The following is a 16,935-nucleotide window of genomic DNA, read 5'->3' on the forward strand; positions in this document are numbered from 1 at the left end:
GTGTTGTGACAGTAGTAGTTATTTTCTAAAAAAAAAAAATGAAAACTCATCATTTCCTGTGCAGCAGGAAAAACCTTGAGTGTTAGAAGAGCAAATGGAAAAGCTGTGTGAAATAGGTAGGATCACTACCGGAGATAGATAGCTTCCAGTTGTAGTTAATACTATCATATTAAGTTAAAAGTAAGTAAAAAGTATAAAGTTATCTGCTATCAATCAATCAAAACTTTTATTACAGACTCAAGGTCCAAATCACCCACAACAATACATAAATACATATCCATAAACGCACATGCATACACACCTACCTACACATTTAATAAATATAAAAACAAACAAATTATATCCTAAATCCTAAAGCTTAAGACAAAGTATTAATGTTTAATAATAAACCACACCCAAGTTTTAGAGCTATAATATAGGAATGCCAAAACTAAACTATATTTAACAGTTTAGGAAAGTTGTATGAATGTGCTACCAAAGAAAATGAAAACCCTATGAACAGACTTATTTATTTAATGATTCATTTACACTATAAAGTTTTAAATGGTAAAGAAAAAAAGAAAATGGCCTAAGATGACCTGATCAAAAAGTATTTTCTGTGGTCCTGAACACAAATATTCAATCTACAGTGCTATAAAGCAGCAGATCTTCACATTTAAGAGTGTGGACTCCGCAAATTGTTTGGCATGTGTGCTTTATGACTTTACATTACTGACTTAAAACGTTTAAGCGGTTATTAAAATAGTTGGTTAGTAATAGTCAGTCAATCGTCTAGTCACTTTGCACACAAAATCATTGTAGGAATATTATAGAAAAGAAGCAAAGTACAATACAATCAATATACACTGTTTTAACACACTGTTGGTCATTCATTTGTAATGCATACACTGTATATAGGTCTATAATTATATCATCTATCCATTGATTAATAATACCAAGTCAATGCTAAAGAAGAAGTCCCAGTGACCATCTTGTAGTTCATTATAATGACATAATAGTAATAAATACAGGTCTTAAACAGTGCAGGAAAGTAATTACACAGTAATACACACTTGTGTATGAATATTAGAGGAGTGCTGAGGTTTAGTTTGAGTTTAAATGTTTACTGTCCTGTTTAGTTAAACTCGTGTTTGTGATGGATGTGATTGTTAATGTTGAATTTGGAGGTAAACTGAGAGAAAGTGCCTCCTCCTCCTCCTCCTCCTGGCTTTATTTGCTCCATATGGTGTTGGACATGGTACCCAGGAAAGAAAAAAAAAAACTTGTGGGCGGAGGAAAATCCTAGTATTTTGTCCGTCCTGAAATTTGATTCAGAAGTTCAGGATCCTGAAAGACAAAAAGCCAACGGAGGGGGAGGGAAGAAAGGCAGAGAAGGACGGAGAGTTTTTTTTTTAACTGCGATAAGATTAAACTCACCAAATACTCTGCAACCTCCGACTAAAGTAAGTCCATTTGTACGCGGCATGTTTCTAATTGAATGAAGCGCTTATACAGGCATTCCATGGAGCTATGTATCTCAATTGTGTCTGAGATCTGACTGTTAACTGCTGTAATTGCTGCTGAATGGCCACACAATATAAGGTTTCAGCGCTGCTATTTGAGAAAGACTTGTGTATCCTTTACGCGCAGATTCATGCGGGCGCGTTTGATTTATTTATCACCAAATGAGGCATTTCCTGCAGCCCCTATACTAAACCACACAAGACCAGACTTTAATTGCTTTGTGGAAGAGGAATCATAAAAAAAGAAATTGCTGCTCAGCAGCGGGAGAAAAGTCATTTTGGGAGGCACGTAAAAGCACATTGCCCCCTACGCGCGTTTCTACATCCACGCCAACTCTGATAACCACCGAGACTTATTCCCCTCCGACCCAAAGCCCGACGAGTCCTAATTTGCGCTCTATACATGGTAAAAGCCCAATGTGTTTGGTGAAAGATCCCCGCCGCAGATGTAGGGTGCTTATTCTGCGCCACAGTTTGTTGTGCGCCAAAAACATCCAGAAGAAAATGCTCCAAATGCAATCTGCAGATGTTAATAAAAACCTCTGAAATTCACCATGCAGTTCAAATAACGGCAGACTAACAAAGGCGCGTGACTGGTGTTATTTTACATTCATTTGTCAGACGTGTTAGTTTAGTCCAAATCGTCTTACTGTAAGTATTTCTTTTACGCGTTTTACATAGTAAGAAGCAGTGATAAAATAAGTACTCAGAACTTGTACTTAAGTAAAAGTAGCAATACCACAATGTAGAAATACTCTTTTACAAGTAAAAGTCCTGCATTCAAAGTATTACATCAGATATTACATATTTTAGAGTAAAAATACAAAAATATTAGCATCAACATACTTTAAGTACTTAAAGAACTCATTATACAGAATAATGTATATTATTGGATTATAATTTTTGATGCATGTGCTCATCAGCTGGTATCGAATTTGACGTGGGTAGCTTACAGGCTAATATTACATCATCATGTATGAATAGATTGTATTTTTAATCTAAATGTGCAAAGTAACTAAGGTTATTAAATAAATGTAGTGCAGTAAAATACAATATTTCCCTCTGAGATGGAGTGGAGTAGAAGTAGAAAGTAAATACTCAAGTAAGGTATTAGTACAAGTACCTCAAAATTGTACAGTGGCCTACTTGAGTAAATGTACTTAGTTATTTTCCACCAGTGGTAAGAAGTGACTGAAAAAGTAACATACAGTGCTAAAAGAAGTATTAGTAAAGTAAATGTCCTGCATTCAAATTGTACTCTGATGTACATTAGGATTGGCAACAAAAATGTGAGAAATCATGAAAATAGTTTTCCTGTGCATTAACTTTCACTGTATTTAGTGACGTAATCCTGCCTTGTGATCATCCTATCTGCTATATGCTATTACAGTGGTGTTCTTATATTCCCCAAACTTAAGTGTTTTACAGACACTCATATTCATTTTGAACCTTAGTTCTTCAAATACTTCAGTCAAATGTACGTATTGAGTCTAAACACACTGGAATGAGCCTGTACCACCCACCATGAATATGTTTTTAATTGTCGAATGTAAACTCTCTCCAGGTTGTTGACACCTCCAGATTCTTAGAAAAAAACACAGAGGACATGACCTCAGTGTCCCGGCTGCATGGTCAAATGTTGCAGCATCTTAGTGTGTGCCAGTCTGTTCTTATTTGGAGCTGTTCATCAGTCTTACTTCTTGTGTTTCCTAAAAGAAATCAAAATCAAAATTACATCAGGATATAATTCCTTACATGTGTTGATTTTTTGGTGGAAAATGATCTCAAGAAAACTTAAACGATAACAGTTCAAACTTGCACAGGCAGCGTTACCTTGCAGAGGAAGATAAACTTTGACTTCCTGTCAGTGCTGATTATTGTACAGCCACAGACATATCAACACTGATTTCCTTTATTCTCTCCCCAAAAAAGCCCCTTTCCTCACATAACATAACCACATAAAGTCCCTGTGAAATTTTGGTTTTAAGGATTTATATTTGCCAATTTTTAAATGCTACCATTGTTAATAAAAAAAAAATGGTAAACTAAATGTTTTGCTGAAACAGAAGTTACAAAGTGCTATGTTAAATGTTTTTTGGATTCCAAATCTTTTTTTAATGACCTTAAATATTCTGTCAGGATTTATTCTGAGGTGGCTTCTTTTTCCACAAGTGCCACCTGATGCTTGAAAGAAAATGACTATTTTACTGTATTTAATAAAAAGTAAAGATGAGACACTGTGGGAAGACGTGTACTGATTTGGCTTCTCTGACACTTGGAGCAGAATGGAGGAGGTTTTATTGCCCTGTGAGTCCCTGCTTTTTTTAACTGGTTTCTGGTCTGTTTTTTTGTCTGGACCTCTTCCTGCTCCTCTCAGGCTGTGTGACTATGAGCACCTCGGGGCTTCAGGCCACTAAGCGGCAGAATGTGAAGGAGCTCGACAGCATGAAGGAGTCCATCAGCGACATCATCAACCAGCTCCAGGACATCGACCCGACCAGGCTCTCCTTCTCCCCCTTCCTGGACCTGGACACTCAGATCTCCTTGGCGCCGGTGTCAGACAGTCCCGAGTCCTCGGTGGAGGAGCTGCACTCGTCCTCCCACTCCGTCTCCGGCTCCCAGCGCTCCCTTGAACCACCACCAGCAACCAATCAACCAAGAAGTGAGTTATTACTGCTGTTTTTTACTGTCTGCCTGATGGAGCTGCAGGATTTGAGGGGAGGCCAGAGCAAATTAGCATAGAAGTGAAGTGGAGTTTGAGTCCAGACTTGATCCAAAGAGAGTTGAGACAGAGTCAGGGCTGATTAAAGCGAAGTAACAGTTATTAAGCAGTGCACAATAAACCTGGATTAAATCAACATTTATGCTGTGCATAAAAGGTTTTTATATAGGTTGAAATTGTATACATTGTTTGTAGTGCTGGTGAGGACATAACAAAGCACTGTGAGGTGAAAAAAACCCATTTTAATTAATAATAAATTGAGTTCAGTACAGTTACATTCAGCTTTAGAAACAGGCTGGTTTAAAGCAACACTAAAGCACTTTTCCCGCTTCGGTCCCCCTACAAGTTGGAAGCGGAATTGTCATTCGAACTACAGATCTGCTGCCCGATCTGGCAAACTTGCATAATGTAATGTAATGTAATGTAATGTAATGGACAATTCGGTAAAACGGTAAAAGTGCTTTAGTGTTGCTTTAAGTGTCTTCTCCCTGAAAACAGAGGGCTTTGTTTTCTTATGTAAATTATGTGAGATTGAAGACTATATTTAATTGCTCATTGTATGCCAATTTAAGAAGTGCACTTTTTAGTAAAATGCCCTGCTTGAGTTCTTCTGGATGGAATAAAAAAAAAAACTTGAGTTGTGTTTTAGAAAAAGGAGCCTTTGTTTGTCAAGCTCGGGACAGGAGACAAAGTTCTTTGTTTGTTGGTTATATGTAAAAAGTTATGTTCTTTGTATTTGTAGTGGCTTATGAAGTCCAGGTGGACCAGGCACATGCATAAAATAACGTAACAAACTAACTTATTAGGAAGAAAAAAAAATTATATTGGAGAGACAAGTTTCAGACGTATTTAGAGTCTGAAGTGCTGCAGTCCTGCAGGAGGGAGACATCATCTATAATGTGAAGTGGGTGAATGTTTGCAATCCTTCAACCAATAAATCATTTAGGAGTTTCATGGATGTTGATACAATCGCCTGTAGCAACGATGAAAACACTTTTGTAAAAGTTGAGAGAACATCTGTAGATGTCCACAATTCCTCTTTTGGCACATTGCCACCAGATGCTTGATAGAAAGTAAAGAATTGATTATATATAATATGATTCTATTGATTAAAAGGTGAAGAGGAAACTTTATCAGTTTAACAAGATGCCCAAAGCTGGATTATCAACCGGCCAGTGCCCCAGATCCCCAGACACCCCAGTTCACTGTCTATTCATAATTGTACAATTTTCAACTAAGGTGCATCATGACCTTATTGCATGCTCCTGTATATTTATATGGTGTTTATGTGGTGCATATTCCTAAATTACTTAATGTTTGATCAAATTATCACAAACTAATTGACACACAGAAAATTTGTGATCATGTTGTAATATTCTTGCACAGGAGTACTGGTTGGTTTCTGGGTCACTGTGTCCACTGAAACTGTAGGAATGTGGAGGAGGGGACAGAGGGTGGGTCAATAGGGGCCTAACAGCAATTATTGGCCCCGGGGCCCCCTATTAGGTTAATCCGTGGGGCCACCCCTCTGCAATGATACATGAGACCCAGGCCTGACATGAAGTAAGGGAATGATTGATTAGCGTGAGTCTGCCGTTGATTGCTCTCAGTATCTGGTTTTGGATTGTGTAGTAAAATGTGCTCTGGTTTGAACAGGCTCTGCTCCCTGCCACCAGCAGCCCGGCGACGACCTCCCAGATGAGCCACGAGTAGATCAGACTGAGGAGGGAGTGCTCGATCAAACTCTTTCCAGTCCGATCACCACAGCGCACAATTTGGATGCCGCCACGGAAAACTGCATCAGCTTTCCAAGCCCAGCCTCTCAGGGAGACATGTCCAACGGCACAGACACACCGAGATGGAGTCCAGAATCCACCAATCTGGACTGCACTGTGGACGAGGGTCGACCTCTGATAGGCCCGCTGCCAGAGAGCGTGGAGCTGACTGTGTGGAGCTCAGTGGGGCGGGGAGAGACTTGCGAGGCCGCGGAGGAGGCTTCAGATCGGGGGCGATGCTGCTGTCGCTGCTGCCAGTGTAAATGCTGTCAGAGCGGCCGAGTTCCTGCTTTCTTCTCCGTCCTGGCTTCTCTTCTGTGTGCAGCTGGGATCCTCTATGCACTCTATTTCTATGTCCCCATTAAACCCCCCGACTGCCCCGACGTAGCCAGCCGCATCGTTTTCACTTTCTGCTGCTGCGTGGTGGCAGCCGTCCCCATCCTGCTCGGTACGCTTCAAACACCTGTACACTGACGTAGAAAAACAGCCATGTGAGCGCCACAAATGAAAGATAAAGATTAAGAGAGGATTTGGTTTGTCTAGCCGCCTTGTCGTGGAATGTTTCAATGTATCCTGTCCCCTTTAATTTCATGCGCTTTCAACCTGAGTGTAGCAGACGTCTCCCAGGGCCTCTAGAGAGAAGCATAATTTCCTTCTCCTGCACATAGCTTTAAATGGAAACTACAATAAGAGGTTGGCAACGTCTCTCGTCTCCCAGGCTGTGGCCTAATTGTTTCAGAATATTTTAATCACTTTCCAACCTGGGCGACCATAAGGGAGAGGGCAGGTGGCAAAAACATCCAAACCAAAGACCATTTTCCTCTCACCTATTTGTCAAGCTGATGACAGTGAGGAGTATTGCATGTAGGCCATTCTGCTGGCAGTTGGTGTATTCAAATGAAAATATTGACAAAGTATGCTGTCAGACGAGATCAAGTGCAGCTAGGAGTTGTTTGTGGAAAGATGGCCAAGAGTCAAGATGCTAACTGACTTATTGCTCTTTCATCCCTCACAGCAATGCTCATGGGTGCAGTCTGCCAGTTCTGCACAGGCTCCTTCAGTCTGCAGGAGTCGTTTCCCAGAAGATGGGCGCTGCAGCAGCTCTTTGTCACGGCGTCCTTGGAACAGTTACTCCTCTACGTCCTCAACCTCGTCGTTATGGCCGCTTTACTGCCTCAAGACCAGCTGAAGTTGGTGCCCATACTGGTCGCCATGTTCCTCTTTGGAAGGTGAGGCCCAAATGTGGACCGAAGGGGTGTTTGATAAAGGAAACTGATGCAGGATTAAACTGTGTTAATTCTGGTTTAAAAACTGATCCTTTGTGACTTTGATACACAGACATTAAACACAGGTCACATGGGTTCACAATAAAGAAAACTGACATGTAAAGACAGAACTGTGATGTCCATGACCACAAAGCAGCACGTATTAAACTTTTTTTTATTTGATATAAAGAATAAAATCAAAACCACCAATGTAATGGAGTAATTTTGCATTGTTGTATTGGTACTTTTAGGTTTTCTGAATACTTCTGCTGAGGTAGTATCTTCCTTTATCAAACACCGTCAGGGAGGTTGTGCGTGTTTATCAGTGAAGTTTGAACTTGATCTGATTTCCTGTTTTGTGTTTAATCCTCTACAGGCTTGTTTACTGGATCAGCCTGAACACATGCAGCTCCTGGAGAGGCTTCGGCTCCGGCCTGACCGTCTTCCCGCTTCTCGCCATGGTGGCTCTCAATCTGTTCCTCGTGTACACCCTGAATCTCAAAGAGCCACTTTTTGGCTCTCAGGACGTCCTCTATAATCAGGTCACCCCCTCTTCATGGTCAGGGGAGACATCACAGAGCCCGAGTGGCAAACCAGACATCCTACCCACAGACATCCTGGACGCTCAATGAGGAGGCGAGCTGCGCTTTCTTCTTTCAGAGGAGGAGATCTTTTCCCAAAATAGGCCATTCCTGTGGTCTGCAGTTCAGCACAGCAACACACGCTGCCACTATAACCTCCAAGTCTGTGATGGCTTAACTTGTATTTTTGCTCCTCCTATACAGGACTTTTTTTTAAATGTGGATTCATGCTTATTATCTGAAATGCCAAAGCTCTTTGCCTGCTAGTGGCAGGGGACGCCTTTGAACAATGCTGTAGTCTTGAAACTTTTGTCCTTTTATGCTATTCCAGTGCCTATATTTAATGTTTTGAACTCTTAAGTACATAAAAGCTCTGCTATATATATATATATATATATATATATGGCTGAATTTGGTTTGACCTATAAAACCACGAGAAAAGCAACTGCAGTCGTCAGACTTTATTATTATTTGAATTTGTCCAAAAAGTTTGTACATGATGAAGACAGAATAAAAGCCATTTGTAAAAACTTTTTTTCATCTTTTCCAGACAGCTCTCAGTTCCCTCGCTGATGTGGACAAGTTTAACTGAGCAGCTATTCCTGGAGAAACTGCAGTGTGTGTTTTCAGTGCCGGGACTGTCATTACGTGATAACATGCTTTCAATGTTCTCTGGTTGCTCTCTATCTCCACCCTGCTGGCATCCTTGCTGCTGCTGCTGATGCTGATGCTGACGCTGCTGATGCTGCTCACTCGGTTTGTAGAGCAAAATGAGGGCAAAACAGAAACAGGATGCTCTTACTTTCTTTTGAACACTTAGTCAACAGGAGATTAAAGAGCTTTCCAAATTACTTTAATTAAAGGCAATTCATTTGACATTCGTCAGCCTCAAATGCGAAGATTTACTTGCTTTTACCAATTTAATGTAAGAAAAGGTTTGATTCCCACATGCCAGACAAAGGTAGACGACTGAAGCGTTGTGTCTCTAATAAACACAGTGCTGACAGTGCCTACGCACCTCATTTTACCAATGTAATACCAGTATAAAATTAAAATAAATCTTGTTTTTGCCTGCAGGTCAGACTAAGTAATCAAGTTTGAAGTCATCATATTTGACATTAAGTAAACCAGGGGTCTCAAACTAGCTGTCTGGGGACTGGATCCAGCCCACAAGACATCTCATAAGCACTTACTGCATGTTTAGAATTTACTGTCAAAACTGTCCCACAAATTTAGATAATATAATATAATTTTGGGTATTTCTCTTTGCAAAATCTGAGCATAAAAAGTCAAAAAGTCAAATTTGACAATGAATTAGCTGTGCCTATCTGTGCAATAAGTTACAGTGACAAAACTTTAAAACTACAGCCAGCAGCACTCAAATCAAACTAAATCAAATATAACTTTATTATTCAAAGTGGAAATTAATTTGGTCAGAGGTGCATAGAGGGGTGAAAATGGTACAAAAAGGTAACAGTACAGAAAACACATAAAGTAAAACAGTCCATAAAAGGCACAGTACTGCATGGGAGAATACTAACCAAAATGTACCTTTTTTGTCTCTACACTTCCACTTTTGTTTTAGGTTTAGATGATTTAAAGAGAGGTGGATGACTAAATATTTGTTCATGGAGTTTAATGTAACTGCTTCCTGTCTCATCTGCATCTCATTTCTCTAGAATTACATTGCATACATTACAGCATTGCATGCAGAGCAGTTTGACAGGTATGATGGAGAGGTATTGTGCAGGTGAAATGTCTTCTTCTTGATCCATATTACACAATCTTTCTGAAGATGAGGTGTCCTTAAAAATGCTCAGATAAATCTACATTTCCATGACAACTAGGCCAACTTGCATCTGGTGTGACTTTTTCCAGCGTTTAGCATGAACTTTCGATCTCAACTGGAGTTTTATTTTTTCCACCGAGGTAATTTGAGCTCTCGACACTTGTTATGGACTTAATGATTCATCAAATAATAATTGTCTGATTAATTATTACTCTATTAGCTGCCGTGCCAGGCTGCTCTGCCTGCGATGCTGTTTTGCCACAGCCCTGTGGGATTTAGGATATACTTTCAAATCCATGGAAAGACAGCTGAACTTCACTTCCCATTCATCATCTCTCTCTCTCTTTTTCTCTCTTTCCACTGGAAGCTGCCCAGTAAAACCACAGTCGGCTGCTGTGAGCCACTGAGCAGCTCCAGTCAGTGCCTTGCTCATGAGCTCCTAAACACAACCACAGTTGTAACAGAGGGTTTATGAATCATAGTTTATTGCGATTCTGATATGTGTAGTTAAATAAATGTGTTTGTTATTGCAACACGTGCAGCTAAACCAGTAGAACTGGGCTGTTGCTCCAAATTTGATTATCTGGGTCAAGTCCTAACCTCTAAAGTGAAAGTACAAAACCAGTTATTTTAAAGACTGGGTATTGTGTTTAAATAAAAGTGCAGTTGTTCATTTAATCCACAGACAAATTGTGAAATTGATTGTTACTATTGTATTTTTAAGTTAGTCAATTAGCCTCTGCACAGACACTTATTAACATAAAATCCATTAAAAAATGTATATATATAATTTAAACTAACACAAAAATAAAGGATTTAGTTTTTCCACAATTTTAGTGAATAAGATGAATATGAACAATGAATTTAAATATTTGTATTCTTAAAGTAATTCTTTGTAGTATCTGGTCAGGATTTTCTGATACAGCAGCGCCCTCAGCAGCTCGAGGTCATACGCACAGGAAGCAGTTTGACGTAACCATTCCCAAAGATGGCGGCGTTAGCTGGTAAGTGATGTTTTGATCAAACTAACTTGCTTTTAATAAACATTACAGTGCTTTCAGACTTATGTTATGTGCAGTATTTAAAACATTAACTACATAAAAGTGCACTACCCAGTGAGTAGACTGTGTCGGTAATCGGATTTGTAGCTTTTAGTGAATGCGCACACTGACCTTGCTCTGTCTGCGTTAGCATGGCGGCTAACCAGGTTAGCGCTGATATAAACTCCAGCTGCAATCCCAGTAGCAGTCAAAGCGCAAAGCTAGCGTTAGCTAACACCACTCAACTTTAAACTAACCAGGGCGCCTGTTTTGTGAGTAAATGTTCATTTACATTGTGGGTGGACTACAATGCCAGATATGTCGTTAGCCCAGTGCGTGTCACCCGCTATCGACAAGATTGTTAAACCAAACTACTTTTGGAAACTTACAGTTTTATGGTTGTCATCTGTATTTGCGAACATTATGCTGTGTGAAGTATAGTACTTAGGGGCTTTCACAAATCGCAAGGGGCTAGTTTCCAATTCGGCATGCATTAAACACACTAAGCAGCACTTAATGCAGTAAAACAAATACATTACATATTACTGTACTGGTGTTACAATACGACGGGTACATATAATTGCAAAGCACAATGTCGCCGATTAACCAGAAGAGCTGAATGATTCAGACATGGTCTCTCGGTTTACATTCTACCTGTTGGGTGAGTGAGGCCACAATTGCAAAAGTGTTTGTCTTGAGGCAGTCCTATTTTCACAGCACTGTGGAGTAAATCTTGAGGTTGGTAATCTCACCAGGGTTAAACTTTTGTAGACATCACTAAATTGTCTGTGCCGCTTGACAGTAAAGTAACTATTTATGTCACAACTAAATGCACTGTTTTAAGCAAGGACACCCCTTGGTCAGTGATTGGACAATACATCTGATTAAACATAAAGTACTACTTATATAAATACATCACTATAGTAAAATGTCTTCAGTTTGTTTAATGCTTTTATTTTGCAGCGCCTCGCCTGGCCATGTTTGGCTGCTTTTCAACAAGGTAAGAACCTTCTAATCCTGCATCTCTTTTTAACACTTAATTTAATCCCACTCCTTCCTGCTGGTCACGCAGCTGCTCTAGTGTTACAGAGGTGGAGTTGGTCTTTCATACCCACATTAAAACATGTATTACTCAGCTATAAATATCCTACTAATTGAAGTTAACCTCAGTAGGCTAAGTGCAGAGTGGTATATCCACCAAAATTCTATTTATTTACCACATCACACAGTAGGTCATGTAGCACTGATAAATATTTTCTGTTTCTAACAACTCACTTCCAACCTACACAGTTTTTATTTAGTTATATTTTGTGAGTTCCTGTTATTTGGAGAGGTCATAGTATTTGCTATTGAAGATAATAGCAAGCTGAAACTCAACTTACAACTTATCCCATTAATTCATGGGTCATTTTAATTCATTGGCATTCAATTATTTTTTTACAGGCCAATTTCATTGTTTGCTGTTCATCAGAGAAGTCTGCACAACAGTGCAAAAAGCGAGAATAACACCACAAGGTGAGTTTACAAAATATACTCTGGTGTAAATATCAGAATGTAGAAATGGACACTCGGTAAACACTGCACAGTAAAGATCCCCTCCATCCTTCTGTTGCAGTGTGGTTCCAGTCAGAGAGAAGAGCACGGCAGTAGCAGCAGCCAAACCAGCAGCTGTAGCCAGCAGCAAGGGGGAGTATGTTATCACTAAGCTGGATGACTTGGTTAACTGGGCACGCAGGGTGAGTAGATGAGAGGATGTTGCCAGTGAATCGATCAAAGTCTGGGTCTATCTCGAGACGTGATGTGACTTCAGCTTGCAGCGTGTTACTGTTTGGTCACCGGTCTAACTTTGGCCATCGGCCGACCATCGGGTTGGTGTGTCAGGGCTTTGAAATATCACATAGTCAATGCTGTTGCCTTTTGTAAATGGTCATCTAATTTGTCTTTCACTTCAAATTGCCACTGTCATTCTGTAATCTGAAGGTTCATCTTCCTGAGCTTGTAAACAATCTGAGCCTTCTAACTGCTCATTAGCCTTCATTTTGCACCATGTTCCCCAGCAATTTTTAGAAGAGGTATTTATTATTCTGTAAAACATGTTTTTAAATAAATATACACCAGCAATTCAGGGAATATTTAATGAGATGGATACCACTGACTGAACAGTATGTCATCTTTACCAGAGGTCTCATGGTCACAGTTTTTAAGGGAACAAAAGTCAAATGAAAGAGGTATTAACAAGCTAGAGAGTTGTTGCCCGCAAAAGAAAAATCCTAAAAACAACTACATGCCAAAATGCAGGTTTCTAAGTGGATCCTCACAAACGCTGTCTGGAATGTAGTTATGGGGTATTTGTTTAACAACACTACTAAGTCTCAATAAAACATAACTTGACCCTCATGAGCTTCATCAAACTGTTATTTACTGCCAGGATGCTGCATTTGCATGGGTCATTTTGTCCATGTCCTAAATTTCTTGGAAAAAAATCAAAAAAAAGAATAAACTTCAAAATCTGCCAAATATCAGCAGAGAGAATAATGTCAATTTATATTGGCTTGGCCTCTTAAAGCTGATATATTGATGTGCTCCCTGCTGGTCTTGAACTAGTTGAACAATGCTTTGAAGATGTGTGTTTTGGACGGTACCTTAGGCAACTGTGTTAATGTGGCTGCTCTGTTGTTGTGTTTTGCTGACTTATCGCTGCTCTGCGACTCCCATCAGAGCTCTCTGTGGCCTATGACCTTTGGCCTGGCATGCTGCGCGGTGGAGATGATGCACATGGCGGCACCTCGTTACGACATGGACCGCTTTGGAGTGGTGTTCAGAGCGAGTCCCCGACAGGCGGATGTCATGATTGTGGCAGGAACGCTTACCAATAAGATGGCTCCGGCTCTGCGCAAGGTGAGGGAGGGAAAAGTTGGGATGTAACCGCAGCTAATCAGCATTTTTTTCTTTTCTTTTTTTTTCTTTTTGTAATTCAACAAATGACGCTCCAAACAACATCCCAGCAGCTGTCTCAGGTTTGATTCAGGTCTGAAAAACTATGGACAAACCTGGTTTCCTGCTCATAGACATTGCAAGTTGCTCTCTCTCAGCCTGTCTGCAGGATGGGAGCGCTGAGAACAGTATAGCTGTTTAAATGCTGGCTGAATTATGACCAGTCTGTCGCAGGATTGGTAGACAGGCATGAAGCTTTCCTCCAGCTGAAAGGACAGATTAGATCTTAGTCAGACATTATGTAAGACTGACTGAACTGCATCTTCTTTCCAACAGGTGTACGACCAGATGCCTGAGCCCAGATACGTCATATCCATGGGAAGGTAAGGTAACAGCACTGCCCTCCTCTTCCTCAGCAAATCTTTGTCATGCACCAACACCTGCCACACCTGTCATCTGTAGTCTTTCCTCTTTCCATAAAATCTCCACAGCTGTTACTGTGTTTCTGTGACTTGGTTAATTACTGATTTTGTCCAGTGTTGCTTATTTCTGTTTTATGGCCACAAGCATTTACATGAAATGTAAATATGTCGTATTTGGTTGTATCTTTTGATTGTGGTCATGGTGTGCTGCAAGTGAAATGATTTTGCACTTTTATAGCTGTCTAATACCTACAGTGTGTGTGTTTAGGGTGTCTTAATAAAAGTGTCCCCATAATTTTCCTCTTCCAGCTGTGCTAATGGTGGAGGCTACTACCACTACTCTTATGCTGTCGTCAGAGGTTGCGACAGAATCGTCCCGGTAGACATTTATGTTCCAGGTAAACATTTACTGCACCATATGAAAATGAAAAAATCTACAAATTCCTTTTATAAACAGCAATGAAAAAAGACTGTCCATTAAAAAGAGGTTATTTCCAACATACACTTTATTGCCATAAGTATGTCAACGGCCTCGGTGTTTGAGAAATGTGAATGCTACAGCATACAGTGATATTTGAGACAATAGTGTGCTTTCAACAAATAAAACCCTTTTTACTGTTTCAACATAACAAATGCCCCGTGCACAAAGCCAGGCCCGTTGGGTGTCGTCCGCATACTTTTGGCCGTGTAGGTTGAGTCCAGATATTTTCCAGTCAAGTGTTTTTTTTTATTTTTTTATTTAAACTTTTATTCTCCAGGTAAGTCGATTGAGAAGAAATTCTCATTTGCAACGACAACCTGTCACATTCACACAGTTACACATTCGTACCTGGAAGCTTCCCAGTACAACCCCAGTCTGACCTGCTGGCCACTGAGCAGCTCCACTGGAGCGGTCGGGGTTAAGGGCACCTTGATATAACTGCTAAATGTCAGTAGTCGTTGTATCATCGCTCTGGTGCACAATTAAGGATCACATTTAGGAACAGTAGAAGTAGTTTATAACTAGTAGTAGTAAAAGCACTAGTAATTATTGTTCTTATTGGTAGCAGCTGTAATGTAGCAGTAGTAGATTTATTACCAAATATAATACTATATATATTTGGATTATTAATAATTACTCGTAATATAAGTGGTACTTGTTGTATTGTAATAAATAGTAGAAGTACAAGATGAGTGCATGATATTGTTGTCCTGCTGTCAGTATGACAGCAAATCTCTACCAAACAATAATAAAGAGTTGCTGTGTTTTTCCCCACCTGTCCTCAGGTTGTCCCCCCACTGCAGAGGCTCTCCTCTACGGGACTTTACAGCTGCAGAAGAAAATCAAACGTGAGAAGAAATTGAAGATCTGGTATCGGAAGTAAATGTGTTATATGTGTTTGTATCTGGTATGTAAATGTTGTATTTCTGGTTTCATTTGGAGCGCTGCTCCTCCTCAATGTAGAGCTGCAGGAACCAACCTCAATAAAATCATCATTGTAATTTACACACAGTGCACTCCCGCTTATTTTCAACCAAACACCGCAGTGGCCACTCAGTTCAGTTTGTCTGCTTCTTTAGTTCAGTATTAATATCTGGAGACTATTTATCCCTTGTGTTGTCTTCCCGTCAACCATGGACAAAAAACTTTTTTTTTGACGCCTTTTTTTCAGTTTGTTTTTGCCTTTTCCAACGTTTTAAATTGTTAAATTTTTCTTCTACACATTTTCAGCGCTTATTTCTACATCCCATATTTTCTGATATGAAACAAAAATTGAAAACGGGTCAGTTTGACCCGACGTCAACACAAGTGTTATGTAACCGCTTGTTACCCACAGTTTAAATTATAATTCTTCAATCAACCAGCCATATTTTCTAATTTTTTGACAAATTCTCAATCAGTCATGACTGTAAGATGACTGTCATACTGTATTATCTTAAATATTGTTTTGAATAAATTGGGCTCACATGAAAATATATTATTTTAACATCTGGTGTGTCATTCTTTCCAATGTGACCACTAAAGCCAAGTTAAACCACTAGGTGGCTCCTGTGATCACCAACTCTGACCTCCACTGCTCTGTGTCCACTCTAGTGGGTCGAAGCAAACCACACTTTTTATTTAACTCAGAAGTCGTGGTCTGCTAAAACACTATGCAAACCTACAAAGTGAAATGCCAGTCAAGTCAAATGTGGATTTCTGTTAACAAAGCTGCAGTATTTTATATATTCAGCTAGAAAGGTTACCAGCTGCTGTGATTATGCATGCAGAGAGAGAAGGAAAAGTTGCTTTTCAGCATCTTCAGTGTGAATCAACAGACTCGTAGGTTCAGTCCTTTGTGCTGTTGAAGGGTTCTTGAGTGAGGCACTTAATTCCTTCACCACTTTGTTTTAAGTTGCTCTGAATAACTGTGCTTCTGTGTTGTTATGGCTGTGTGCAGCACCAAAACAATTAAAGTGAAACATTGTCATATTGAAGATTGCCATGTGCTGGTTAAAGATTGATTGACCTGTTATGTTTTATAACTGCATCCATAATGTACACCCTCTTACTGGGATTTGTTCACATTAAAACATATCAAAGTGTTGTCCCTCAGGTGGGTTTGGAACATAACCTCAATACAACTCTTCACCACGTCACGCTGGGCCTCTGTATGGAGATCAGGCACACACATCCAAATATGTTGGATACAAGATCATTCAATATAGATAGATAGATGGACTTTATTAATCCCAAATTGGGAAATTACTCTGTTACTAGTGATTCTAAGTAGAGCTTATGTGACTCCTATCAGACTAGCAAAGATGATTGCCAATGCCTCTGATTTGTGTTGCCATAACTGTGGTAGTAATGGTTCATTAATTAATTTGTAAAGGTACTGTCCTGCTGTGAAATGTTTGTGGTTAGAAATGCATGCCATGATGA

At 39.8% G+C, this 16,935-nt stretch overlaps 2 protein-coding genes across 2 annotated transcripts; both read left to right on the top strand.

Moving 5' to 3' along the window:
• Window positions 1-1,332: 1,332 nt before the first annotated feature.
• LOC114561973 (uncharacterized) lies at window positions 1,333-8,355 on the top strand. Its single transcript, XM_028588153.1, has 5 exons — window positions 1,333-1,442; window positions 3,880-4,164; window positions 5,881-6,447; window positions 7,015-7,228; window positions 7,641-8,355. The coding sequence occupies exons 2-5, from the start codon at window positions 3,891-3,893 to the stop codon at window positions 7,894-7,896; spliced, it is 1,311 nt and encodes a 436-aa protein (XP_028443954.1). The 5' UTR covers window positions 1,333-1,442; window positions 3,880-3,890; the 3' UTR covers window positions 7,897-8,355.
• Window positions 8,356-10,549: 2,194 nt separating this feature from the next.
• ndufs7 (NADH:ubiquinone oxidoreductase core subunit S7) lies at window positions 10,550-15,516 on the top strand. Its single transcript, XM_028587494.1, has 8 exons — window positions 10,550-10,638; window positions 11,638-11,674; window positions 12,118-12,189; window positions 12,290-12,410; window positions 13,393-13,572; window positions 13,945-13,991; window positions 14,340-14,428; window positions 15,297-15,516. Exons 1-8 carry the CDS (start codon window positions 10,623-10,625, stop codon window positions 15,392-15,394), a joined length of 660 nt encoding a protein of 219 aa, XP_028443295.1. The 5' UTR covers window positions 10,550-10,622; the 3' UTR covers window positions 15,395-15,516.
• Window positions 15,517-16,935: the final 1,419 nt, after the last annotated feature.

Source organism: Perca flavescens, chromosome 9 (genome assembly GCF_004354835.1).
Source record: "Perca flavescens isolate YP-PL-M2 chromosome 9, PFLA_1.0, whole genome shotgun sequence".
Taxonomy (NCBI): domain Eukaryota; kingdom Metazoa; phylum Chordata; class Actinopteri; order Perciformes; family Percidae; genus Perca; species Perca flavescens.

Coding starts and splice junctions, on each gene's coding strand:
- LOC114561973 (XM_028588153.1), top strand. CDS start 3,891: ATGAGCACCTCGGGGCTTCAGGCCACTAAGCGGCAGAATGTGAAGGAG. Junction 4,165..5,880: donor AGCAACCAATCAACCAAGAA/GTGAGTTATTAC, acceptor TGGTTTGAACAG/GCTCTGCTCCCTGCCACCAG. Junction 6,448..7,014: donor AGCCGTCCCCATCCTGCTCG/GTACGCTTCAAA, acceptor CATCCCTCACAG/CAATGCTCATGGGTGCAGTC.
- ndufs7 (XM_028587494.1), top strand. Junction 13,573..13,944: donor TGGCTCCGGCTCTGCGCAAG/GTGAGGGAGGGA, acceptor TCTTTCCAACAG/GTGTACGACCAGATGCCTGA. Junction 13,992..14,339: donor TACGTCATATCCATGGGAAG/GTAAGGTAACAG, acceptor TTCCTCTTCCAG/CTGTGCTAATGGTGGAGGCT.